The sequence below is a fragment of the Necator americanus genome, chromosome X (genome assembly GCF_031761385.1).
Source record: "Necator americanus strain Aroian chromosome X, whole genome shotgun sequence".
Lineage (NCBI taxonomy): Eukaryota > Metazoa > Nematoda > Chromadorea > Rhabditida > Ancylostomatidae > Necator > Necator americanus.
This window is the reverse complement of record NC_087376.1, coordinates 18,394,762-18,422,308: the sequence shown is the minus strand read 5'-3', so window position 1 is coordinate 18,422,308 and position 27,547 is coordinate 18,394,762. Positions and strand designations below refer to the sequence as shown.

The 27,547-nt window shown below is 43.5% G+C and overlaps 6 protein-coding genes across 8 annotated transcripts; 5 read left to right on the top strand and 1 right to left on the bottom strand.

The window, feature by feature from the left end:
* Positions 1 to 1,270: 1,270 nt before the first annotated feature.
* On the top strand, positions 1,271 to 1,621 carry RB195_024012 (uncharacterized protein; the record flags this gene model as incomplete). The annotated part of the gene is made up of 1 exon (XM_064211649.1): positions 1,271 to 1,621. The coding sequence occupies one exon, from the start codon at positions 1,271 to 1,273 to the stop codon at positions 1,619 to 1,621; it is 351 nt and encodes a 116-aa protein (XP_064067530.1).
* A 199-nt stretch (positions 1,622 to 1,820) lies between these two features.
* Positions 1,821 to 3,154, top strand: RB195_024011 (uncharacterized protein; the record flags this gene model as incomplete). Of its 2 annotated transcripts, none has more annotated exons than XM_064211647.1 (2): positions 1,821 to 1,912; positions 2,053 to 3,154. In XM_064211647.1, 2 exons carry the CDS (start codon positions 1,821 to 1,823, stop codon positions 3,152 to 3,154), a joined length of 1,194 nt encoding a protein of 397 aa, XP_064067528.1. The 2 variants fall into 2 exon arrangements, with proteins under 2 accessions (XP_064067528.1, XP_064067529.1); XM_064211648.1 differs by having other exon boundaries at positions 1,969 to 3,154.
* A 65-nt stretch (positions 3,155 to 3,219) lies between these two features.
* On the top strand, positions 3,220 to 3,678 carry RB195_024010 (uncharacterized protein; the record flags this gene model as incomplete). The annotated part of the gene is made up of 1 exon (XM_064211646.1): positions 3,220 to 3,678. The coding sequence occupies one exon, from the start codon at positions 3,220 to 3,222 to the stop codon at positions 3,676 to 3,678; it is 459 nt and encodes a 152-aa protein (XP_064067527.1).
* Positions 3,679 to 6,306: 2,628 nt separating this feature from the next.
* RB195_024009 (uncharacterized protein) lies at positions 6,307 to 22,614 on the bottom strand (the record flags this gene model as incomplete). Of its 2 annotated transcripts, XM_064211644.1 has the most annotated exons (13): positions 6,307 to 6,449; positions 6,508 to 6,640; positions 6,714 to 6,815; positions 6,875 to 6,957; positions 13,122 to 13,272; positions 13,425 to 13,597; positions 13,652 to 13,774; positions 13,832 to 13,901; positions 14,897 to 15,034; positions 15,419 to 15,550; positions 15,604 to 15,758; positions 18,876 to 18,959; positions 22,575 to 22,614. In XM_064211644.1, 13 exons carry the CDS (start codon positions 22,612 to 22,614, stop codon positions 6,307 to 6,309), a joined length of 1,527 nt encoding a protein of 508 aa, XP_064067525.1. The 2 variants fall into 2 exon arrangements, with proteins under 2 accessions (XP_064067525.1, XP_064067526.1); XM_064211645.1 differs by lacking the exon at positions 22,575 to 22,614 and having other exon boundaries at positions 18,876 to 18,957.
* Positions 22,615 to 25,520: 2,906 nt separating this feature from the next.
* Positions 25,521 to 25,871, top strand: RB195_024008 (uncharacterized protein; the record flags this gene model as incomplete). The annotated part of the gene is made up of 1 exon (XM_064211643.1): positions 25,521 to 25,871. One exon carries the CDS (start codon positions 25,521 to 25,523, stop codon positions 25,869 to 25,871), a length of 351 nt encoding a protein of 116 aa, XP_064067524.1.
* A 199-nt stretch (positions 25,872 to 26,070) lies between these two features.
* Positions 26,071 to 27,536, top strand: RB195_024007 (uncharacterized protein; the record flags this gene model as incomplete). Its single annotated transcript, XM_064211642.1, has 5 exons — positions 26,071 to 26,162; positions 26,288 to 26,451; positions 26,509 to 26,844; positions 26,915 to 27,078; positions 27,300 to 27,536. The coding sequence occupies 5 exons, from the start codon at positions 26,071 to 26,073 to the stop codon at positions 27,534 to 27,536; spliced, it is 993 nt and encodes a 330-aa protein (XP_064067523.1).
* Between the last annotated feature and the right edge of the window lie 11 nt (positions 27,537 to 27,547).

The window sequence follows — 27,547 nt, the reverse complement described above, 5'->3', positions numbered from 1 at the left end:
GAGGCCACCAAGCTGGGTTTATGATTCCGTTGCCTTAAAATGGCGCACGGAGACGACAGCGAGGTAAAGTGTGAAAATTGTGGCCTCGACTTCAATGTGACTAAAGTAGTTATGAGCGTGACTCGCTTATGGTAGCTCTTGCTTGATATGTTCGTGTTATGGCGTTCTTCATGAACTGTATCTTCTTTCTGTCTATTCGCAGTCCTGTTCTCTTCCCTGCTTCGTTCAATTCGTTAAGCACCGTTTCTGCTTCATTGGTACTGCTCGAAAAGAAAACGATGTCGTCCGAGAAACGAAGGTTCGATAGAAATCTTCCATCAACACGTATGCCCCTTTCTTCCCAGTATAGTGATTTCATTATCCATTGCAATGCAGCCATGAACAGCTTCGGCGATATAGTATCGCCTTGTGGTACCCCCTTTCAATGGGTATGGTGAGGGGGCGGTGGAAAAGCTGTATCTTAGTGGTGCATCGATCGTAGCAATTGGCTAATGTCCTTACATACGAGGCGTCCCACATCTGAATCTACCAACGTTGGCAGTATCGCATTCGTTTCTACCCTGTCGAAGGCTTTCTCATAGTCGACGAAGGTTAGAACAAGGGGCAGGTGGTATTTCCGGCAAACCTCTATAACCCTTGACACGGTCTGAATGTGGTCCAAGCGGCTGAACTCTTGACGTAATCCAGCTTGTTCTTGAAGCTGGGCTTCATCCAGCGTCCTAGATATGCGCGTGAGGATGATCTTAATAAATGCTTTGTATAACACGCTCAGCAAGCATATGGGACGGTAGTTCCGAAGGTCCTCTCGGTCTATGGATAAGAACGGTTTGCGACTTATTCCAGTGGTCTAGGATCTTTTCTTTCTGAAGGTAGGACGTCATGCGCTGCTAAGATTACATGAAATGGATGGCCACCAGCCCGAGGAAAGTCTGCTGATATAAAAACAGGTCCAGGGGGTTGTGCCAGGTTTCATAATCTTGATAGCGACTCATACTTCCGAAGGGAGAACTTCGAAAGTACGAGTAGCTATCAAGAACATGAACGACGAGAAGAGGTGCAAGGCCCGTCTTCACTCAGCAAAGCTGCTAGCGGAATATTATATTCTTCTAGAATATTCTAGATCTAAAATTAATTAAGAGATTTAAAATTTTATGCAAAACACAGTAATAGAAAAGAGTCTCCTGATTCCGGAGGAAAGCCTGGTACGGTAGCGCCAGATAGGACGGGGTTGCAGGAGTCATGTAGGCTACCGAAACGGAAAAGGACTAGGATGGCGATCTGTACTTATAACGTACGTACGCTTGCATCGGAAGCGGCCATCGAAGATCTGATTATGCAAGCCAAGATGACCAAGTACGACGTCATCCGACTGACCGAGACCAGACGACGTCACCCACTGAACGCCGTATATGACACTGGAGAAGAAATGTTCTTACGAACGTGCAACAGCATGGGAGTTGGTGGAGTTGGCGTCCTCGTCAACACGAGTATGGCAAAGAACATCGACTCTTTCGAACAACTTACGATCCGAATCGGACGTCTGCGGATGAGAAGATGTGGTCCAACACCAGCTTTGACTATCTTCGTCGCTTACGCTCCAACATCAAGCTACGAAGAATAGGAAGTCGAAGCTTTCTATATGGACCTGGAGAAGTTCTACCGAGAAGATTATGCCTTCTACAAGGTCATAATTGGAGATTTCAACGCCAAAGTTGGCCCACGAAGAACGCCGGAGCAACTTCACATCGGGATCCACGGCCTACAATGGAACTACCAGAGGGAGAGGCTCTCCGAGTTCATCATGACAATTAAGACCATCCATGGGAGCTCTTAATTCCAGAAGTCCTGCTCTCTACGCTGGACGTGAGAGCCAACCGGTGGAGGATACCGTAATGAAACAGACCACATCATTGTTAGTAAAAGGTTCTGCCTGGCGGACGTCGCTGTTGTGCCAAAGTTCTATACGAGATCGGACCGTCGCCTCCTCCGAGGAAGATTTCCCTTCACAAGGAGAGCAGAGAAAGCCGCCAAGTTCAGAGAGAGAAATTCCAGGACTATCATCAACTGGGATCTCTTCGCTACGCTAGCCGGCTTTTGGGAAGATTTCGCAATGGACAACATCGACGGGGAATATGACCGGCTCGTTGAACACCTTCACGACTGCGCGAAAAAAGCTGAGAGTTTTAAAACCACCAAGAGACGCCTGACTCTTGAAACTCTTGAGCTGATACGCCAGCGTGGAGCAGCACGAGCCGCAGAGAACCAAAAACTCACGTCCGAGCTCGCAAGGCTTTGCAGAGAGGCGATAAAGGGAGACCTTAAAGAGAGAAGAGCAGAAGTACTGGCTGAAGCAGCAGAAGTGGGAAAAAGCATCCGCTATGCCCGTCGAGAATTCGACAGTCGCAATACGAGGATGACCGCTCTCCGGAACCCAAAGGGAACAACCATTACATCGAGAAGAGGGATAGAGAAAATCATCTACGACTTCTACTCTGATCTCTACGACAGCCATGTCCACTTACCTCTTCACTATCTGAGGAAAGTCGGACATGTTATTCCAGAGGTTCTCCCGTCCGAAATACGACATGCTATTATGTCGGTAAGAAATCGTACGGCACCCGGTGCCGACAGAATAAGACCAGAACACCTGAAGAACCTTCCGCCAGCACTGTTCAACACCCTGGCGAGGATCTTTACACGTTCTCTGTCGGAATGCAAGGTTCCTAAACAGTGGAAGACCAGCAAGACCGTGTTGTTGTATAAAAAGGGAGATCCACATGACATCGGCAACTATCGTCCAATCTGCTTATTGTTCGTCATGTACAAGCTCTTTACAAGAGTGATCCTTAATAGGATTGAAAAAGTCTTGGATGAAGGACAGCCATGCGAGCAAGCAGCGTTTCGAAAAGGATTCAGCACGATTGACCACATTCACACTGTTTCGAAACTCATCGAAGTATCACGAGAGTACAAAATGCCGCTCTGTCTCACCTTCATCGACTTGAAGAAGGCCTTCAACTCAGTTGAGACGGAAGCGGTCGTGGAAGCCTTGGACAACCAAGGCGTCCCTACTCAGTACATAAAGGTACCTCGAGAGTTGTACAATAACTTCACGACCATTCGCCATTCTAAAAGAACATCATCATTGACGTGAAGAGGGGGGTCCGACAGGGTGATACAATTTCACCCCAAATATTCACAGCCACCCTCGAGAACGCAATGCGAAAGTTGGAATGGGACGATATGGGAGTGAAGGTTGAAGGTCGGCAGCTACACCATTTGCGCTTTGCTGATGACACCGTACTGATAACACCTAGCATCAGCCAAGCGAAACGAATGCTGGCCGAATTCGACGAAACATGTGGATGCATCGGTCTTCAGCTGAATCTACAAAAGACGATGTTCATGCGGAATGGATGGATCTCGGATGCCCCATTCACGCTCAACGGAACGAACATATCCGAATGCACCAGCTACGTTTATCTGGGTCGGGAATTGAACATGATGAACGACCTGACCCCAGAGCTGGGCAGAAGAAGAGCGGCTTGGGGAGCGTACAAGAGCATCGAGAATGTAGCGAAGAAGAACAAGAACACCCGACTCCGTACACACCTCTTCAACATCACCGTACTTCCTGCTTTGACCTATGCTTCGGAAACCTGGGCATTTCGCAAGTAGGAAGAAAACGCGTTAAACGTCATTGAACGCACAGTTGGGAGAGTGATGAGATCAAAGGTGATCAAGTTGATGTTTCAGTTTGTCAGCATGCATTTGATGTCTTTGATCCACAGAAAGCAAAAGACGTCCTTCCGCTTGTTAACGATTCTAGTTTGATTGAACGCACATGGATGATAGATCTGATGGATATCTTTCGTTAACAACATCCATGGTATAGTCGTGACAAAACGACAAGAAGCACGGTGTAGTTGCATGAGCGGTCGCGCTGGTGCAGTGCAGTTTTTGACCGCTCGTAGATGGTCTGCTAGCGGCGTGCTTGGCAATTTGCCTAATTTTGCCGAGTGACGTCACCCGGATCGATACTGGCCGCAATTTTTTGTTTTTTTTTTTCCTTTTTGCATTTTCTTCTGATTTGATTTTCATTTCAATGCTTTTTTATTTGTAAGTAATGGAGAGTAGGCGAAGAAACAGAAAAAGAACATTAACATAGAAATAAAGACAAATTTGAACCATATTTCAAAAGCAATACAATAACTTATGAACAATACAGATGCAATATAGATCCCTGCAGCGAAAGCCAATACAGCAAAGATAACAAAAATACGAAAAAAAATATGAAAGAGGAAAAATCAGAGAGCAGAAAATGAAAACGAACGAAAAATTGCGGCCAATATCGGGCCAATATCGAGCCGGGTAGACGGTACTTGCCAAAATTTGGCAAATTGCCATGCAGACCGCTCGCAAGCGGTCTGCGAGCGGTCAAAAACTGTGTTCCTCCGGCACGACCGCTCGTGCAACTACAACGTGCTTCATGTCGTTTTGTCACGACTATATCATGCATTTTGTTAACAGAAGATATCTATCAGCGTGACTTAAATCGTTTGATGGCAGTTTACCTCTCTGTTTCTAGAATACATCAAAAACGACTCTGAAAGGTTTCGCTTCAGACGGTTTTTACACGCCAGATTATGGGATTGTGAAAAATGCTGTTCAAAGTAATTAAGTATCCCAAATGTTCATCAATTCTCGAAGATCCAAGATAGTAGGGGATGGCCCAGAAAAGATTCCGTTCTGTTTACCGTAGATATCTGATGATATGAGCAGAGAGGTATGGATCTCTCTGCGAAAGGCAGGTCTACAGAACGAAGTGAGGGTTGTGGAAATGCCACAAGCAAACTTCAAATGTCAGCTAGCACGCAATCGTGCGTATGACGGACTTTACACAAGTCCTAGCTGCGTGGTTTGGCCAGACGGCAGAGAAGGGAATTGCATGGTATCAGGAGTGATGTATTGCGTCACGCGCAGGTTGTGCGGTGACGATTATATAGGGGAAACGGGACGTCCACTGTGTATTCGAGTTAAGGACCATCTAGATGGACTCGCAAAATCTAAACTCTCCGCCCCGCTCGGAGCACACCGTAGAATAAGTCATCAAAACTCCCGAAATAGAGGTAGAAGTTGCTATACTATCATTCGAGTCCGAGATCGAGCACCAAGAACACTAGAGGCATTTTGGATCCCCGTCAAAAGTCTAGAAATGAACAGGAAGGATGAGTGTCACAAACGAACTAGCTCCATATCAAGATCTGTGCAAGTTTCGATCTATGCAACTGGCCGTGAGCTCCCTATAAAAGAAATAAACCCTTGTTAGTCGTAGTTGTGGTACGTGGTGGCCTATTGTGTTCCCAAATCCAGCAAATGAGGTAACCACTAGCCGACTTGTAGCTGTTTGAGCATACCTACCGTGTGCTTTCTGTAGGGTGCTAAGGCGCTTTAGAGAATAAATCACTGATGGCTTTGATTTTTTTTCAGGCTCTGACGCAGAAACGTTAACTGTTAATGAATATCAATACCAATCTTGGCTACAGCTCAAGCAATTTAATAAAAAGTTACGTGTTCATCACTTCATCCCTTTATTCATATCATATGCAATAGTTTTGCTACAGAACAGCAAATTGCTAGAACTTGGGATTTACTGCAAGAGATCAAATAATGGGACTATGCAGGAATTTCTGCAACAAATGTTGGAGTACGGCCAAGCTTGGATGGGGTGCTCATGTACAGAAAGAACACCACATCATAATCTTGGCGATGATTTTAGTACGAAAATTGAATTACGTTTAGGAATCAAACGCGGTCGAATGGAATTCACTTCGTGAAAAACGGACTGGGAATGGAAACAATGGGTAATCAATTTGGATCTGCAACTAGCACATCCACAAACCCGTCTACATGTATATAACTATTTTTTGCTCTTGTGTTCATATTTCAAAAATGATGGAGCTTACTGCCCACGATCATAATTAGCTTGTTTGGTCGTCATCAAACTCAAATTTCCCGTAGACGCGGAACGTCTCGCAGTATATTACTAATTTTCACCTTAACAATATATGGTCATTCTTCAACATTAAAAAAAGGAGAAAACTCATCTCATATCACATTCATAACAGGACACAGAAACCACCGCGACAAATGGTTGTTCAGACAGATGCTACTTCTATTTCTGATAGAAGGAAAACAAAATGATAGTCATGAAGGACACTACGTTGTTACAGAGTCGATCTGATCCACAAAAAAAGAACATTACAGTAGAAATAGACATATCTTAACATCTAAATTAAGAGACTGTTAATCAGCTTTCGTACCAACCCTAGGATAATACTTATCAAGTGTGCTCTCAGGAATTCGTTTCAGCATTTCCCTAGGAAATATACGAAGAAGCTGCCATCCAATATCGAGGGACTCGAAAACGGTTCGGTTTTCATAGTTTCCTTCAAAGGCACACTAAGCATCTGCAATCAAAAATGCAAGTAACCACATAGTGCTTACCTTGCGTAATGAAGTTCTTTTCAAATTTAACCAAGAATTCAAGATAGAGGAGATCATCCGATGACAATGCTTCTTCTCCAACAACTGCTTTCATAGCTTGCACATCTTTTCCAATAGCATAGCAGGCGTATAACTGTGAATAAAAGAACGAAGTGAGTGTCCACACGCTGTCACGAGGCCTATGAAATTAAATAAAAGTGAGGAACCTGATTAGATACGTCAGAATGGTCTTCGCGCGTCATTCCTTCACCGATAGCGGACTTCATCAAACGCGACAGTGAAGGTAACACATTTATAGGGGGGTAAATCTAGACTATGGTGACAAGTAACAAGAACAACATTAAAAATCGCAGGAATAGAAAATTACCTGTCGGTTATGAAGCTGACGGTCAACGTAAATTTGCCCCTCTGTGATGTATCCAGTGAGATCAGGTATAGGATGAGTGATGTCTAAAGCACAAAACTTACAACTGTAGTTTTTTTTTTCCAATTTTCGCGCATTAATAGAACATCTTACGTAGGTGAACACCCACCCCGTTATTTGTAGATCATCTGCAAAGTTTCAACAGTTCTTTTCTGACGAGTTTTCCTGCCACTCTGGGAAGCTCTCATTTTAACGCATTTGACAAAAGCCTTGATTTCGAGGACACACAAACATCCGGAGATATCAAACCCAAAAAGGCCAAAATAAGGGCCTATCAATTACTAGCGAGCGGAGTGGTCAGAAAGGTGGGTTTGGGGTAAATACATGGAACAGAGAATTTGAATTGAACGCGGAGTTAAGTGCAACCGTAGTTATAGGAAGAAGTAGTAGTTATAGGAAGTACAACAATGGAGAACGTAAGCACAGAAGGAATAAAGAAAAGAATATCTCAGAGACAAAAGAACAGTGAAAAACTCCCGGCTTCTTCAACAGGACAAACGAGACGTCTCCACATCTTCTCCTCTCAAGCGATAAAAGCCATACGAGGAATTAATTATGAAACGTACTTACGCACTTACTTGCTACCAGGAAGATAATAAACAAAACTGACGAATACGGGAGCAGAATCGGGAAAAGTAAAACGTCGTATAATACAGCGTACAATGCTCAGAGTTATCGATAAATGATCAGCGTTTTCCAAAAATGCGTTATTATTTCAGAAGAATTACCTGTTGACAAAAATGGATCTTTCGGTGAAACATATATCAATCTAGTCTATCGAAGTGTTGAGTTATCGAGACAATTATAAACAGTTTATCCCTAGAAACGTACACGAGACTGACTGTTACCAAAACATATCAGTCACGTCTTCATTACGCGCATTCAGTCATCTGAATATATGATTTGAAAGCGTGATTTGACTTAAATGGCAGACGGATGTTGCCGATTAACACGGCTCATCAGCATCTTCACCATGGTGAGTCGTCCTTAACCATATTTGGGCACATCCTGTTGTTTTTAGTCGATAGCTCGCATAGAATTTGTCCATCGCTGTTCTATAATCTGTCTCGTCTGAACTGCCTGTCGACGCAAAGTTCCTTCAGATATCCCTTCACCACCTCGTGCAAATATTTCTTCTACGTCTAGGTGGCCTTTTCTTGCCTGGGTCTTGTAGCTTCCTCAACTCAGCTCAAACAAAGCCATCTCGTGGCCTCCACATAATGAGGCCAAGAAAGCAAAGACGGTATTTGAAGGGTGGATGCGTGATGTTGATGTTTTCCATATGTCATCCGCCGGTACGGCACATCCATTTCTGCAAAAAGTTCGTTGCAAAATACCATTGGGCAAAAGTAGCAATGCACCCGCCTAAGCAGCGCCCTCTTCACGTAGTCGAGCTTCTCGTCACCGTGAAAGGAATTGCCAACTTTTGCCCGTCCGTATATAACGCCGGGCAAATAGCTGATAGCTAATCTTGTAGCCTTTCTTTGACGATGTCAGTCGATCAAAGCCACTACATTGAAGAGGTGAAATGCCCAACTGACCCTAGCGCATCTTTGATGAGTCTTGTTGAGCACACAGCCCAAACAAAAGGAATTGTCAATGAATTCAATTGGTTGCCCGTTTAACTTGTTTTCCATTGAATGTCTCGCTGAGACCTACATTTGTTTACGAGGGGCGGAATCATAAACCAGAGATTGCAGCAAGTTTCGATAAAACTCGACGACATGTTGCAACGTCGTGCTGCTTGAAGCGACTATTACTATATCGTTAGTGGACTCGAGGTCGACCACTAGAAGTCCTTACGATGGTGCCAGAGTCACATCAAAGAGTCAATGCGCGACTGTTATTCGTATATCATTGATGCCAGCGCTGAACAAGAAGTGCCCCGCAACAAGTCCTTGTCTTAGTCCATTTTTTCGCTCCGAATGGTGAAGCAAACCCACTTTTTATTCCAACTGTACCAGCTGTTCTTCGATTCATGTCCTAAATTAGGCGAACGAACTTTCTTGGAATGCTCTTTGAGGATCTTTCAATAGACGACTTCGCTGAGGAAAATCGAAAAGTGCTTCGAGGTCCAGGCTGGCTAACTGCAAAGGCTTCAAGTGCCGCTGTCGTACTTCAATCACTCTCTCGACAATAAACATCTGGTCAATCGTAAAACGACCAGGACAGAAGTTGGTATGATTGTTTTCTTCGCAATGTTCGATAAGCCGATGTTCGATAAGCTGAGGACGATCTGCTAAAGGACCTGCTACGTTACACGACGCAACGATCTTTCAATAGACGACTTCGCTGAGGAGAATCGAAAAGTACGATATCCCTCGGTAGTTCTTGGATTCTGCACGGATAAACTCTTGTTAAGGCGAATTATGGTGGGACGCCTCCACCGCCTCCGGTCAGATACACTTTTGTCAATCCATTGAACGGAAGACTTTCGTTATTTCCCAATTGGAAGGAGAGACTTCAGCACCGTCCAAGTTCATCGTTTCTACAAAACTTTCCATCACTCAGTTTCTAGACAGACCATGCAACTCGTTCCGTGGTTTCTTGCTCACAGTGTACGTCGAAGGGACGTGCTTGAGTTCAGTAGGCCTTGATAGTACGTCGAAGTGATAAAGAGCTCATTTCAGATAGGGGAGCTGTTACGTCGACAGCGAATTCATAAACAGATTGAGAGCTGGTGTATACCTCATCAGACTTTATAGTCTTACTGAAGTTTTCCTCACAGTCTTGTTTCGACCGCGTTCGCACTTACGAGGTAAGCTGGAACGCGGCACCCTAGTGACGCACCGCATCCACCAACGATCGGTCGAGAATCAATGAGGTCTCCTAAACAGTCTATTCATGTCAAAACAACAAATATGTTGTTGAAGGAAACGGAATAGAAGAAGAGAGAGAAATAGTGCGATCTAAGGTACTAAAAGCTAAAACGGTTTAAGCTCCAACATTAACCTACGAGAAAGAGAAAGCCAAAACTTTCTACATGAAGATGTAGAAGTCCCACATAGATTATCATACCTTCTACACGGCTACTGCTGGTGATTTCAGTGCTAGAATGGTCCCAGGAAAACCTTTGAATAACTTTAAATCGAGAACCACGACTTACAGTAGTACGAGCAGAGGGGAAGTCCTTCCAAGTTTATAATAACGACCAGGACCATCCATGGAATATCGCAATTCCAGAAGCCCTCCCCTCTCACTGGACATCGAAATCGCTCAGTAAGCGGCACCATAATGAATAGACAACAACGAATGTCGCTGCTCTCCTAAATTTCTACGGATTTGAGATCAGATCACTGCTCCCTTTGAAGAGGATTTCTCTTCTCACAAAAGAGAGAGAGAGAGCCGCAGAATTCACTAAGTCCTAAAACCACCATTTAACTGAGACTTCTTCGCTGGATTCTGGAAAAGTACTGCGATGATCAAGAGTACGAAGAATGTGATTGGTCAGCGACTGTACGAAGAAAGGCGAGACTTTTAAAACCGCCAACAGACGCATATCTAAGGAAACTCTCGAATTGATATGTCGGAGGAGAGCCATACGAATCGCAAGCAACCATAAACACTTATACGAACTCACGACGTTCAGCAGAAAACCTGTGAAAGAATTCCTCAACAAGAGAAGAGCAGTAGGACAAACGAGACTTCGTTAAATATAAAACAAAGATCTTCGTGCTCTGGAAAATCAATAGAATAACCATGGAACCACATCGAAAAAAGAAGTCGTTTCAACACCCTTGCTTCCTCGCTTCAGCACTTCAGAGAAGATGCGCATATTATCCCCGAGGTTCTCTCTTTCGAAGTCCTAAAGGACCTAACGCATTCTGTAACGGCACTCTTTAAGATTGCTAACACTTTCTCCTATCCGAATGCAGAACACTAAGCTAATGGAAACCAGCAAAACTGCGTTATTTATAAGAAGAACCCGCTAAACATCGACAACAATCTACGTCTACGTCAATCTACAACCTATTTGCCATGTATCAGCTCTTCAAAAGACTGGTCCTAAACAGGACTTAAAAAACGAACAGTAGACAATCATGAGAGCAAGCAAAGTTTCAAAAAAGATTTAGTATGACTGACTCTACGTACGCTGGTTCAAAACCAACAGAATAACGGAAGACTACAGATGCTCTTCCATCGACGTAAAAAAGCCTCTGACTTATCTGCGACGAAACGGTCATGAAAGTCCTGGACAACGTAACAGTCCTCCCTTAGAAAAAGATACTTCGTGAGTTGTACAGAAAATTCACGATCAAAGTCGTAATCTTCACCTCGTGGGATTGGAGTACAAATGCGCGGGAGCGAAAGTTGAGCGGAAGGGAGGCCGGTCGATGGCCAATATCTTTGTTTCGCAGATGACATCGTCATAACAACAGCAAACATCATCAAGATGGAACAAGCACAAGTCAAATTTGACGAAACGTGTAGAAAGATTGGCATTCACATTATCAGAATTTTGGACTATTGCGCTCTTGTGAGACGTGATATCATGGTTAACATCCACTGTGTCCAGAAAAAATGTTTACAAAAATACATCGGTTTTGGTTTTTTGATGTCCAATTCAAGCTCAAACGAACGAATATGTGCTGACGCTCTAGCTATGTACATCTAGGTCAGGAAATGAACATGTTCGACTACGTGGTTCATCGAGCTAGATAAAAGACAGCGATCGGTTTGGGGAGCATATAAGAGCATCCAGAATGTAGTGAAGAATACTAGGAACATTCAATTCCGAACTCATCTCTTCAACAACACCGTACTTCCTGCTTTAACCTACGCTTCCGAAACTTCAACATTTCTCAAGCAGGAAGGAAACGAGGTCAGCGTCGTTTGAACGTCCAATCGAAAGGGCCATGTAAGGAATTGCTTCTCCACGCAAATGAAAGAAGGGATTCAAGAAGGGATTTCATATTACGGCAACGATCTATGATCACAGACATTGCCACACATGCATAGGGAAGTACTCTCGGACGCATGATGCGGATGCAATCCAGGGAAAATGTACTTGGAGGCACTCAGTTGCGCCCTTATTACTGGACGCTACATCTTACTTTTTTCTCTTAGTAACTTTAGGTTACATGTCATAGATCCTCCAAAACTAATGTTTATGCCTTAGGGCCCCAATTATTTAGTTATTTACTTCAGGAAACGAAGGCGCTACCGAGTTCCCAACTTCCCCCAGACCACATTTTACCCGGTCCCAATCCTTGTACCTGAGCTATGAGCGGCTGGGCTCCGCATGATAGGCGACAGGCAGGAAAACCGTCGAACCGAATCTCTTCGCTAGATTATTCAAAGAATAATTCAGTGCTCTTTGTGTCTGCGGAAAAAGGAACTTTTTTCAAACTCCAAAGGAATTTCGAACTCTATATTTACCCACGGAGACCTTAAAATCATCAGTTCCATGATAAGGTGTCTTTAAGAGTTTTAGATCCACCGTCAACAGTACATGACCAAGGACAAGCAACCCCACGCCTCAGTCCACTCTTATTATTAGGATAGGGGATATTTCTGGTCTGATGAGGACAAGCTAGGTGATTTCAATTTCCTTTCTGTATTGTCATATTCTATTCCTGTTGCATTTTTACCAACACTCTCTTAGACTTCAAGAATTCTCGTGGATAAAACCCAGAAAGTTCTTTAACTCTATTTGCGATAGGGATAGAAGATGAAGACAAACTGCAGATATTGTTGTCACATGGTAAAATACCATATTATTATAGCAATATAGGAAGCTTCTAGAATAAAACTGAGTTGCAGGAACAATATGTTGAAATGGTCGAAAAACTGTAAAGCGAGAAGGCTCTAGAAAAAAAGAACAGCTACAGAACTTATTCCATGAAGGATAAAGGTTGTGGCGTTAATTAATCAGCTTGGGATGCGCAACCGCGTTCCCTTCAATTCAGGATCGTTTGAGGTTCACGAACGCATAACTAGCCTGTACAATGACTTGCGGGGCTAACCCATGTACAAAGTCAGTTTTTTTTTAAATTATTTTCAGACAACTCTGGTACCAATTTATCAAATTTCATTTGTACCATTTATCAAATTTGCAATTTATCAAACCCGGACGGATGAAAGGGTTGGTTGGCACCAGGACGGAATTGAACCTCCGATAGGTCATGCAGAAACAGCGCAACCTCGCCTCTCCCTCGTCCCTTACTACATAACGATCGAAAGTGCAAACCGTCATTGGGCATAGTGAGGATTGGAATTTGAGTTATGGAACCATCCCGTCCTTCTACACGACCAGCACGTTCATAAATAGTAGCCAAATCAGTGTACATGTAACCTGGGAAACCCCGACGACCAGGTACTTCTTCACGAGCAGCAGAGACCTGCAAAAATTGCCATTACGACCAAAAACAAAACTGCAGTCGACTACAGATCAACGATAGATGGAGACATTTCAGCAATGAACTTTATCTCGTTAAAAATGCTATCACATAAGAGAGTAGTAAAATTGGTGGGTACTTGTGGTATACCGCACCTCACGAAGCGCTTCAGCGTAAGACGACATGTCAGTAAGCACGACGAGTACGTGTTTTTCGCACTGGTATGCGAAGAACTCAGCTGCAGTGAGGGCGAGGCGAGGCGTGATAATGCGTTCGATGGTTGGGTCGTTCGCCAAATTTAGGAAAAGACAAACGTTCTCCATGGATCCTTAACGAAAAGTCTTCAAAACATGAAAAAAAGCAAGACGTGAAAACGAAACACCATTTTCTTCGAAATCTTGCTTGAAGAAGCGAGCAGTTTCCATATTAACGCCCATAGCAGCAAAGACAATGGCAAAGTTTGAGTCAGAAGATTCGTGCTTACGATCAGGAAGCTGGACAAGACCTGAAATAGTTCGCAGTAAATTGTTCCTAGAATCCTCCGTGTCTGACGAAATTTCACCTCCTTGACGCACAATTTGTGCGGCGATTTCGTTGTGGGGAAGGCCGGCAGCAGAAAATATAGGGATTTTCTGGAATAAGGTAGGACCAGGGTGTACATGAGCATACATGGGCGATTATTCATCCGGTGATTACCACTTCCAATTTTCAGAAATCTTGATTTGTTGTGTCGCGAAAAAAAAAAGACAAAGATATTTAAATGACAACAATAGGAACCTCGATACTATTGCATCGTATGTGCAAGATTGCTGGAAGAAGAGTTTCAGCCAAAATTTTCCAACTCAACTTTCTCTAGTGCTCTGTCATAAAAAGAACAACTAGTTAAAATGAATATTATCTGGTATGAATGCATCATGAAGCTCATTCTCCCCAGCTTTAATAAACGGTCGACAACGCGTTACTTATGAAGGGCGCGGAATGTGTTCAACCGCGTAGGCGCGACTTCTCTGCAGTAACACTAACTGTTTTTCAGTTTGACAAAGATTTCCTTCCTTTATTGCTCAATTGGAAGACCGTTGCGCTCACCAGGTCAAATATATTCATTACCGACATATTAATCAATTAATTTGTCAACAATGAATATATTTGACCTGGTAATTAAAATTAATTAATTGATAAAACCGATTAATCTTTTCCCCGGGAGTAGTTTCCTATTTCCATTGCAGATTGCAGGGGGACTACTCTGGAAACAATTGGAAATATTCCAAAAAATTCTTTGGGAATTCTCTTAAATTCTACTCGAGTCTAAAATCACACAACGTGCAATATTGAATCCGAACTCCCCCACACCTTTTCATTCACGGACGTTCAAACTTGAAAAGAGAGAAACATTCTAAGCAGAAAGACATTTATCACGGCATAAGATAAACTCAAGCAGTGAGATTAGTCGCCGTTCCGCGGAAAAAAATAGGTCGGAATCTGCTACTTTTTAGTGCGAGTAACAGCTATGTAAGTGTAATGTATTGTTGTGGATGTGTTAGTTGCATCAAACCAATAAAAAAAGGAGACCCAGAACCTGGAAAAGTGGAACGGATCGTACTAAAATACCCGAAAGTAGGTCTCCTACCTGACCACGAGCAATAGAGTTCATGACGTCGATAGCAGAAATGCCAGTTTGGATCATTTCTTCTGGGTAAATGCGCGACCACGGGTTGATAGGTTGTCCGTTAATGTCTAGGAAATCTTCTGCCAGAACGGGAGGCCCCTTAATATCGTGTATAAGAATCAATTAAGAATATTCAAGAGGCACCACTCTACCCAACGCATTCTGAAAACTATTCCTGAAACTTGTCGTAGATAAGGAATCTGGGACGAAAGTGCTAACCAGCAATAAAAAGTATCTCTGCATTTTCCCCAGAATGGATGTATTCCCGGTGATCAACCCACCAAACTACATGCAACGTAATAAAATTAAGCTTGATGAAATTCCGAACAGTTCCTAAGCTTGTGCAAAAGTTGTTTCATTGAGAAAAAATGTATCAGTTCCGACCAGCACTCCAAATAACGTTTTTGGAGGTTCAAACAAGGCCTAAGCAGGAGGTATGGAGTTCCCGAAATAATAGATGAAGCAAAATGTCAAGAAAGTTACTTTATCGATAGGTTTTCCAGAGCCATTGAAAATACGGCCAAGCATGTCCTCTGATACAGGTGAGCGGAGTATATCACCGGTAAACTCACAGATAGTGTTCTTAGCATCAATACCAGAAGTTCCTTCGAAGACCTGAAGGAGGAACACACGAAAGAAATATATTTTCACTATAAAATGAATGATACCTGTACGACAGCCTTGTTCCTCGTGATTTCAAGTACTTGCCCTGATCGCCTGGAGCCATCCGGCAAAGTGATACGGACAATCTCGCTGAACTGCGGGAATTTGACATCGGTCAGAATAACAAGCGGTCCGTTCACACCGGTGACAGTCTTGTATACTGCAAAAGATGCGTCCGAATAGAAAAAAAGAGAGGTATAAAAGGAGTTTGAAATGCATCGACAAAGCACCTTGGACTGTTATTACATCACTCACCAGTTCATCAAAATTTATGATAATGAGACCTTAAATAAAGAGCCACAAATGACCAATCGAGTTGATGATGTAAGATCCATGGAAACAATGCTCTAGACCCTTGATATTCGATGGCTAATGTTGAAATTACTCGTTATCGACCGAGAACGCAGGTAAAGCATTACTCAGCCAGCAATCTCCATCAGACATAATGACATTTGACTAAATTGTATAATCGCAAATATTTTTAAATATTTTCAGAGTGAACCATACGTCTACAAACGAGCGCTTATTTTCTGCTTGACATGTACTTCCTCTGTCTCTTCTGTCCCATTCATCGCACGGAGCATTGATCTCACATACTTGAACTCATTTAACGACGAAAATATATTTGTGCATGCAAATATGTAAATCCACAGATATCTCCCAATAAGGCGATCACAGAAGGCTAATCAATAGACAGTGTGGTGCATCCTTAGGTGGCGGATATAGGGTTAAACGAGGACAAAAAGCAATCTCGTATTTCTCTCGAGACGGACCGCCTGTTTCTGCTCTGCCAGGACTCACTACTTATGTGGACGTAGAGATGCCCAGATATTTTGACGTATCCCGAAATCAGACAACTGAAGAAGTGCAAGGGAAGAGTTTTGGAATGGAGTCGCTCACAACAAATAACTGCAGCAACCCACATCGGAGGGAAGCTGTTTTCACCCGTGAAAGGGGGGTAAGTAAGCAGTTTACACTTTTTCCGCTCAAAAAGTAGTAGGAAAATCTTCTGACTTCAAAAACTGAAAAAAGAAGCTCCGACTGCAATCTCTACATACAACGTATGTGCGCTTCCATCGTACCATTGAAGACCTGATGAGAAGAAGAGAGAAAAATAGTGCGATCTGAGGTACTAAAAGCTAAAACGGTTTAAGCTCCAACATTAACCTACGAGAAAGAGAAAGCCAAAACTTTCTACATGAAGATGTAGAAGTCCCACATAGATTATCATACCTTCTACACGGCTACTGCTGGTGATTTCAGTGCTAGAATGGTCCCAGGAAAACCTTTGAATAACTTTAAATCGAGAACCACGACTTACAGTAGTACGAACAGAGGGGAAGTCCTTCCAAGTTTATAATAACGACCAGGACCATCCATGGAATATCGCAATTCCAGAAGCCCTCCCCTCTCACTGGACATCGAAATCGCTCAGTAAGCGGCACCATAATGAATAGACAACAACGAATGTCGCTGCTCTCCTAAATTTCTACGGATTTGAGATCAGATCACTGCTCCCTTTGAAGAGGATTTCTCTTCTCACAAAAGAGAGAAAGAGAGCCGCAGAATTCACTAAGTCCTAAAACCACCATTTAACTGAGACTTCTTCGCTGAATTCTGGAAAAGTACTGCGATGATCAAGAGTACGAAGAATGTGATTGGTCAGCGACTGTACGAAGAAAGGCGAGACTTTTAAAACCGCCAACAGACGCATATCTAAGGAAACTCTCGAATTGATATGTCGGAGGAGAGCCATACGAATCGCAAGCAACCATAAACACTTATACGAACTCACGACGTTCAGCAGAAAACCTGTGAAAGAATTCCTCAACAAGAGAAGAGCAGTAGGACAAACGAGACTTCGTTAAATATAAAACAAAGATCTTCGTGCTCTGGAAAATCAATAGAATAACCATGGAACCACATCGAAAAAAGAAGTCGTTTCAACACCCTTGCTTCCTCGCTTCAGCACTTCAGAGAAGATGCGCATATTATCCCCGAGGTTCTCTCTTTCGAAGTCCTAAAGGACCTAACGCATTCTGTAACGGCACTCTTTAAGATTGCTAACACTTTCTCCTATCCGAATGCAGAACACTAAGCTAATGGAAACCAGCAAAACTGCGTTATTTATAAGAAGAACCCGATAAACATCGACAACAATCTACGTACTATTTGCCATGCATCAGCTCTTCAAAAGAGTGGTCCTATAAGTCTTCCATGATTCATCCTTTTCTTGTCCGTATGTATTAGTTCCTTGACTATCAGACTGAGAACATCTTTGCTGAAAAACAGGCAGTAGTAGTCGATGTGTTTCTTACATTCCGCCAAGAGCATTGAATTAATCCCGAAATTGTCGTCGAAGTGCCAGGAATCATGTACGGCAATAGTGTCAGACCATGAATCCGAGTCGGTGTAATTATCTCTTTTCTCGACGTAATCTTCTGAGCTATCCTCAGCTTCAACTAAACCGTTGATTCCATCATCCTGCTCGTTATCTTCTTCCTCTGTCACTGTCAATTAAAAAACGTTCAAAACAGTCGTCAAGGTTGTCTATTCTTTTTTTCAGCCATTTTGGAAAAAGAAGACTGCCGAAGAAGTAGTAAGTGTAGAAATAAGTTGTCGAAAACCACATCATAAATTATTAAAGGCATCACCCCACAAATCTGAGATGGTACCTATTTCAGGTGAAGTATTCATATGCGGGATAGTAGATTATGGAGAGGTGGCCGATCCCGTCCATTTCTTGGTAATTGCCGTAAAAAACGGCCCGGAAGATGCGGCGTGTGCACGAGGCTGGCGCGCTCCAATCGTTGTAGAAAAAAGTGCGCAGGAACACTTGGAGCCTTATCTTCTGGGTCACTTTCTACGACAACTAGGAAGAAATGAACGGAATCACCTTTCTCTCAATAATCTACGATCCCGTATACGAATACTCCATCGGAAATCTGTACCACTCCAGATTTGTGGGGTGATGCCTTTAAGCCAGCAGAGCGAACAAAGTAACACGAGGAAAAAAACCGTTACATGGAACAATACGACCCACCCGTGGATCGTGCCCGAAAAAAGCGCTCCCGTCCCACGGGCAATAAAGTTGAAAACGCGCTTTGTCGTCAATGCGTTAAATATGCTTTAGCCTTAGTACACCCAGCTGGATAGTGAAGAAACACTGAACAGCCGGTTTATGGGTATGTTATAAAATTAATTAAATCAACATCACAGTCCAATTCAGAATTGAAGCAGAAAGAACCACAAATAATTAGTTATATTTCTTGCTTACCGAGACGCGGTTGTGTGTTGTAGTTTCGGATTGTAGCAGTTTTGTGTGACGTGATACCTTGGTTAACATCCACTGTGCCCATAACTAAAAGTTGAGACAAATACTTAAAGGAACTAGACTGCATGGAAAGACTCCACAGATTCTCGAGCATAATCCCAACACATCACGCCTCGCCAGGAGGGACCTCTAAAGAGGGTCCCGGCGGATTCTCCGCGAATGCCTACGAGACAATACGTGTCCAGTAGACATGCCGTTTTATACGCGAACATATCTCGATGAGGTCACGCTCCAGTCGCTTATGGAGAGCAGACAATCATCTTAGATGCTCTTTTGGCCACAGAGACGCAAAGAACTACAGAGTTATAAGGGAATTAGTAAAGAAAAAGGGTGCAAGTTGCCGAAATTACCGAATAAATTAAAGTAAAATATAGTTAAAAGTGCATGTCATCTTCTCAGGTATTCTAAAAAGAGAACTGGAGCGAGTTTTGCTTAGACCCTACCTTTAGGAAGTATAGAAATTAACTCTTTTTCTTATAAAAGGTTAAAGATAATACATTCTCATCACTTTTCAAAGCTGGAATGTTCCGTTCTGGTACACTTACAAATTTGAGATCACCTACCATCAAAAAATTCCAGTGGATCTATCTGATTCTTCAGAACAATTTATTAGCTCGTAAATTATAATCTAGCGTGGTGATGCAGCGTATGATGTCTAGCGGTAAGTGAGTAGAGTCAGCTATTCAGGTAACAACGAAGGTAAATCTCTTTCTAGCACCATCGCTAATTGCTCTGCCGAGGCTTGGTCGGGACATGCTCGAAAATCCGCCGGGACCTTCTTTACACGCACCCCCTCGCCGGAGCAATTAACGATGGAAAGTGTTCAAACGAGACCCGCCGCACTTATTGGCTTGATCTGATGCATTGTGGTTCTGTTCGAGTTAAAGGAATTATCGTATAAGTATAAAACGAATGACATTGGAACACTTCGGGAGGCATATGATAGTAAATAGCCGATGCTGTTTTTTTTTTCATGCTTCTAAGGAAGATAATTAGATACTGCCTGCCTTTCTCTACCAAGCCACTGCCACATTCGCTGACCATATTTCATGGGATGAGTTCACACAGCTAACTTTGCAGCTTCAGCTTTGGTGGCTATATGTGTACAGATTCATCTTTTATTTACATACTGCAGGTCGCATTTCTATTCACACCATTTATAGATATACGGGAAATGATGCGCATGCCCCCGTTTCTATGTACGGTCTTTTCAACACTTCTGATTGCACTCGTCGAAAGATTTTTGGAGTAGGTGCGCGCCTCCACAGGCATATCTGGTGGGTCATGCTATATATCAACCGAGAATCTGTGACCACTTTCCCGTTTATCAAAGGTCACATTATGATGATGTCAAACAATTCGAATCAGGTACATATATCACACTTGTTGCCAGGAAAACAACTGATAATTTACAACTACACACAGTTGAAGTCGCTTTACATATCCACAGCCTGTAAATCATTTACTTATATTCGATCAAAAAAGTACTACTAGCATCAACTCGTATCTAAACTTACATTCGGATGCGGGAGGACCAATGCTAATATGCAGGGAAATTCAAAATAGAGGAAAAGGTGACCACTTCCTCTGCTGTTTCAGAGGAATAGGCTTAGGGAAAGTTAGAAGCTGAATGTCATACGATGCTCCATGAACTCATACCGTAAAACAAATGAAGAGAAAATCACAATGAGTCGTAATACAGGGGAGGAAGGGAAGTATGATCTTCGAATTTAAAAGTGAGGAATGAAACTGCAATAAACATTTTTGATTCTTACCTTTTAACTAACGATGATAACTTCAGGTAAGTACATAGCTAATATCTCTTCTTTTTCTCTCCAGTTTTCTTCTCGTCATTCCATTTGTTCTTGTACTGGTTTCCTCATTTATTACTATCACTTGTTTAATCTGCATTTTCATTTTCTTTCTCACCTTCTGCGTCATCAGACTTCTACTTTATTTGTTCCTCTATTGTATTTGTTTTTTTACGGGCGGGTTTCTTTCAACATTATTAAGTTCACAGCCGTTTTCACTTGAATCCCACAGCATCAAGTGTGTCTTGACGCAGTAGCTGGACACTCAACATCTTAACTTTTGTATGACATTTTTCTCACTATATAATAGCATCACCATAGCCAAAGTTCCTAAATGGTTTCGATTTGGTTCTACGTTTTTTGAGCAGTTTCCAGCGAAGACCAAAGGTTCCCATTGATTCCTTCAACACTTCACTCAAATATATTTCTTTGGTACGGCAACCGTAGTATCTTTAAAGTAAGCGGATAATTGGAAACTGGTAAAAGAGCGGAAACAAAATTAAATTTTAGTTGGGTTTTAGTGGTTACAAAATTACTAATTTGGGAAATTTCGTTCATTCGTCTACCTTTTGAAAAGCGCAAGGCTTAACTTTAAATGGGAAGGGTTTGACTTCCCTTTCTGTTTCCGAATTTGATTCAATAGTAGTAGAAAACTTCAAAATGATATTCAAAGTGAATCCAAAGACACCAAAAACTATCTATCGAGAATTCTTACGTGCTGCAACTTGAAGTAAAGTCTGAGAACGCTAAAGTCAGGTCAAAACGACATGAATCACGAATGTAGTTGTGGTGCATTTGCGTACGCTCTCGAAACGGCGCAGCTGAGGCAGCAGTTGGAACCGAGTTGGGACCGTCCCAAACTGCAGCGATGGATGGTGCCAGCAAGGGTCTCACCACGCTCCTAGCCGCTACGCTCCACCGAAGCGTCTCATGAGAAGCAGCATACGCAATCGCGTAGGGGCTTCATGTCGTTTTGACTCTACTATACATAGGCTTTGTAATGGACCACTGTGGCTTTCTCTCGTTTTTTTTTAACTCAGGATGTACTTTTTCCAATTTGAAAGAGATGCTGGAGAAGAGCCTTAACTTTCATTTGAGGAAGCTCCACTATCTTTTCTATAATCTAGCTTCAATGTTCTGGCAACGTATTTATGTGATTTAAGTGACGTTTCTCATTGCATTCAGTAACTAGTAGCCAAGCAAGGAACTAGCAACATACAAGTTGTGAAGAATAAACAGACTGGAAAAAGGAGAGTGAGGTTGAGAAGAATAAGTGGAAAGAGAGAAACACAAAGACGGCTGTAGGAACAGTTAGACACACAAAAATGAAACAAATATGAATGGAGTAGGCGTGTGTTACAAAGAACACGAAATGATTCATTAGTAGAAAAAGACAATGATGTTGGAACCAAAACTATTAGTGAGAAGACAGAAAGAATAAAATAGACATAAAACCAAGGAAGGTTCAACTCACGCACTCTGTCGCGGTCTTATTTCCGGAAGTAAATAACTAAGTCAGTCGGAGCGCTAAGACCTAAACATTAGTCTCAGAGGATCTATGACATGTAAACTAACGTTACAAGGGCAAAGAAGTAAAAAAAACATCCAGAAATAAGTGTGCAGTCGAATGTCCTCTCCCTCACCTTCTTTTAAATTCGAAAGTCGTGCTTACCTTCTTTCCTTATGGTACGACTTATTGTGATATTCTCCTCGTTAGTTTTATGTTAAGATTCCGTGAAGTATAGTTGGGTCAAAACGACATGAAGCACGGACAGTTGCGTAAGCGGTTGCGTTCGAAGCAGCCTGCTTACGCAGAAGCGGTGAGACGTACCGGTTGGGATCGTGTAAGGATCCTCGCTATCACCACCCATCTCTGCAGTTCGCCACGGCCCCACCTCGATTTCAACCGCTCTCTCTACCGCACGCTTCGAGCGCAGGTGCTTACGGGACTGTCAGCGCTTCATGTCGTTTCGACCCGATCGTAGCATCCACCTTTTTTGCCTTCTCTGAGTGGGCCTATTTCTCTGAACAGCACAAGGAGTGGTCACTTTCTGCTCTATCTTGAATATCGCAGCACGTTGGCATTGGGACAAGGGGCGGAGCCTCCCGCAGCTCGTAAGTTGTAAGTTTAGATACGAGTATACTACCACTGGTGCTAAAGTAGTTGCGCAAGCTCACTCTGTTACGCTAGGATCGACCTGTGCGTGCGAGGCAAAAACGTCTATAGAGCACAGAAATGTTGTTCTAAAGGGCGTCAGCCTATGAATCTGGCGTGGTGTGGATTTTCGTTGTAGTATACCTATATCGGGTCGTAGATTATGACTGCAGGGGTGATCCCGCTCAGCTTTCCCTGCATCACCGTAAACAGACGGCTTCGGAATGCGGTTCTTTACGACGCCCTCCATTGCAACGCGCTACCGCTGCGCCCTGCCCCGCCTGCAATTCGTCGAAAATCCATTCGGACGCCCCGATAGACAATTCATTCCATTCGATGAATCGCAGGCGAGGGCGGGGCGCAAGAGTGGCGCGCTGCAATGGAGGACGCCGTAAGAAACCGCATTCCGAAGCCGTCTGTTTACAGTGTTGTAGGGAGAGATGAGCGATGCCTTTAAGTGACAATAGGCTTTCCCATTTGTCAATCGACAGGCCATTACTTGAAATGAACAGCTGGGCCCTCGGGGCCCTAGAATCCAAGCGTTAGTCTTACGGGATCCATGACATGTTGGCTAAAGCTAGTAAGAAAAAAGTACAGATCTGGAGCTAATACTGTTTTGACTTTACCAAAATTTCCGAACAAGGTAAAAAGTAAACGTCAGTAGCAGCGTATCAATCCACTTGGAATGCGCCAACGCGTTTTACTAGAATTCGTAATCGTTGTGGTTTAGAGCGCGTGTTGGCCTATGCAATGACTTTCGGTGGCCAGCCGATGCCCAAGTCAGTGTTTTTGTCCTCCCAGACAAGTCTGGTACCAGTTTATCGATCCCGAGAAGATGAAAGGCTTGGTTTGCACTAACTTTAGGCCGGTTCCTAACTATCGATCTTTTGACCACAACGGACCTCTAGTCGACTGCGTAACACCCACCATTACCTTCCCAACAAACTTACCAGAAATGAATAACTAGGTCATATCATAAGAAAAAGGGCCGAAAATGGTTTCCATAGTAATCCACGATAACCGAGCATGCATGCAACAACTTTTATCCACCCTTTTTCGATTTGTATTCGCAAGCTGGTGGCGCTAAAGAGGGCTGTTTCGTTAGCCATCATGAAGATTTTTGGCATTCGTCTGATTCGCGACTTTAAGTAGACCTTTTAGTAGTTAACCTTGACCTTACAGGGATTTCCACAGTTGCAGCAAGGTCCCTTCTTCCACGGCTATCGACCATCAGCAAGCCATTCGTCAAATTCCATTGTGGACTTCGATGCAAGCTACGGCCACTTGGTAACCAGAAGAAATTCGCGAAGGGTCAGCAAATCAGCAGCAGCTATTATGCGAATGAAACGATTTTATCAATGGGAGCGTTTTCGGTACTCTATAGACGTTTTTGCGTCGCGCACTAGTTCGATCTTAGCGCTACAGAGTGATCCTGCTCAAATACCTTGCCAACCCATTATTGCCATCACTATCATTACTATAATTACCGTTACTATGTTCACGTGCTCTTACTTCACCTGTACACATTTGAGTTTCTGAGACAAAATACTCGTTTCGCTTCGTACAGTTAAACGTTGTGGCACAAAAGAAAAACCGTCTTAAAGTTCTTTTTTTCAGAAATCGTTGCACCTGGTATTGCAAAGATTAGCAAAGGTTGAACGGTCAGAGAACAGAATACAAGGGAAACCAAAAAGAAATAACCCCGGGAAGTCGGAAATTAAGAGTAATTTTGCAGTTTTGTAGATTTCCTGTCGGAATGTTGTGCTTCAATAAGAAATAACTGAAAGGTATATTGCAAAATACTATCGAAGTATAGTGGGGCGGGTGTAGTGTAGCGGTTAGAGGTTCCGCTTCCTGCACAATCGATCGGAGGTTCGAATCCGCCCTAGTGCTCACCAAGCCTTTCATCCCTCCGGGGTCGATAAATTGGTACCAGACTTGTCTGGGAGGATAAAAGCACTGACTTGACACATCGGCTAGCCACCGCAAGTCATTGTATAGGCCAGATACACGTTCGTAAACCTCAAACGATTCTGAATTGAAGTGAACGTGGGGGCGCATCCCAAGCGGATTGATTAACGCCAGAAACTTTATCCTTTATCCTTTATCGAAGTACTTTCTGAAGAGATTGGCGTCTCGATATTGCACACGAAAAAAAAAGTTTTCACTCTGTAAGTACTCTCTTGGAATCTCAGCATGTTTTGTCAATGAGGTTTGGGTGAATCTTTATTCATGGTCTGATGTTTCGAAAGCATAGTCTTTAACAAAGGTTTGAAACGCGGGTGGATTTAGGGAAAGGACTCCCTGTTTCTGCTGTGCCACGATCGGATAATAACACTACCGTATACCGCACGTCGGTCCGGCCAAAGCCTGCAATCAAGTGACTGGGAGGTGCAAGGAAGGCGGTTTGGAGTCGCCTCCAACAAATAAGCTCCACATGTCCACTCCGAAAGAACGCAACGATCTCCGAAAACTCATGGGACTAGAGGCTTGCAACCTGCCCATGGGTTTTAAAATTTTACGCACGTCACAGTAATAGAAAAGAGTCCGCTGATTTCGGGAAGCCTGGTAGCGCCAGCAAAGACGGGAGCCTATAGGCTACCGAAACGGAAAGCGACTAGGATGACGATCTGTACTTATAACACACGTACGCTTGCATCGGAAGCGGCCATCGAAGATCTGATTATGCAAGCCAAGAAGACCAAGTACGACGTCATCGGACTGACCGAGACCAGACGACGTCACCCACTGAACGCCGTATATGACACTGGAGAAGAAATGTTCTTACGAACGTGCAACAGCATGGGAGTTGGTGGAGTTGGCGTCCTCGTCAACACGAGTATGGCAAAGAACATCGACTCTTTCGAACAACTTACGATCCGAATCGGACGTCTGCGGATGAGAAGATGTGGTCCAACACCAGCTTTGACTATCTTCGTCGCTTACGCTCCAACATCAAGCTACGAAGAATAGGAAGTCGAAGCTTTCTATATGGACCTGGAGAAGTTCTACCGAGAAGATTATGCCTTCTACAAGGTCATAATTGGCGATTTCAACGCCAAAGTTGGCCCACGAAGAACGCCGGAGCAACTTCACATCGGGATCCACGGCCTACAATGGAACTACCAGAGGGAGAGGCTCTCCGAGTTCATCATGACAATTAAGACCATCCATGGGAGCTCTTAATTCCAGAAGTCCTGCTCTCTACGCTGGACGTGAGAGCCAACCGGTGGAGGATACCGTAATGAAACAGACCACATCATTGTTAGTAAAAGGTTCTGCCTGGCGGACGTCGCTGTTGTGCCAAAGTTCTATACGAGATCGGACCGTCGCCTCCTCCGAGGAAGATTTCCCTTCACAAGGAGAGCAGAGAAAGTCGCCGAGTTCAGAGAGAGAAATCCCAGGACTATCATCAACTGGGATCTCTTCGCTACGCTAGCCGGCTTTTGGGAAGATTCCGCAATGGAAAACATCGACGAGGAATATGACCGGCTCGTTGAACACCTTCACGATTGCGCGAAGAAGGCAGAGAGTTTCAAAACCACCAGGAGACGTTTGTCTTTTGAAATTCTTGAGTAGATACACAAGCGTGGAGCAGAACGAGCCGCAGGGAACGAAGAACTCACGTCCGAGCTCGCAAGGCTTTGCAAAGAAGCCATAAAGGAAGACCTTAAAGAGAGCAGAGCAGAAGTACTGGCTGAAGCAGCAGAGGCGAGAAAAAACATCCGCTATGCCCGTCGAGACTTCGACAGCCGCAATACGAGGATGACCGCTCTCCGGAACCCGAAGGGAACAACTATTGCATCGAGAAGGGGGATGGAGATAATCATCTACGACTTCTACTCTGATCTCTACGACTACCATGTCCACCTACCTCCTCACCATCTGAGGAAAGAGGGTTATTCCAGGGGCTCTCCCGTCCGAAATATGACATGCTATTATGTCGGTAAGAAATCGTACGGCACCCGGTGCCAACACAGTGTGTCGACAGAATTAAGCCTGAACATTTGCACTAGATGGAGAAGATGGTCTCTACGTCGTAGATGAAAAAAAAACCATCTACGACCTTCACTCTGATCTCTTCGACAGCAATGTCCAGTCGTCTCCGCACTACCTGAGGGAAGACGGACATGTCATTCCAGAGGTTCTCCAGTCCGAAGTACGACATGCTATCATGTCAGTAAGAAATCGCACGGCACCCGGCCCCGACAGAATAAGACCAGAACACCTGAAGAACATTTTTTATTACAGCTAACGGCGTTGTCGCCTTCGTCGGAGCCTGGAAAGTAAGAACATTTGCAATATATCCTCTCAAACGCCTCACCCAGAAACGTTAGCCGTAATAAAAAAACTGTTAACAATCTTGGTTATTGCTTGACAATATAAATCAAATACTCTCAGTCACTATGCAAAGATTCACGGAAGTCGAACTTTCGCGCACCTGAAGAACCTTCCGCCAGTACTCACCAACACCTTGGCGAAGCTTTTCACACGTTACCTGTCGGAATGCAAGGTTCGAAAACAGCTGAAGACAAGCAAGACAAGAGTTGTATAAGAAGGGAGATCCAAATGACATCGACAATTGTCGCCGATCTGCTTACTGCCCGTCGTCTAGCTCTTTACAAAAGTGATCCTTGATACGATTGAAA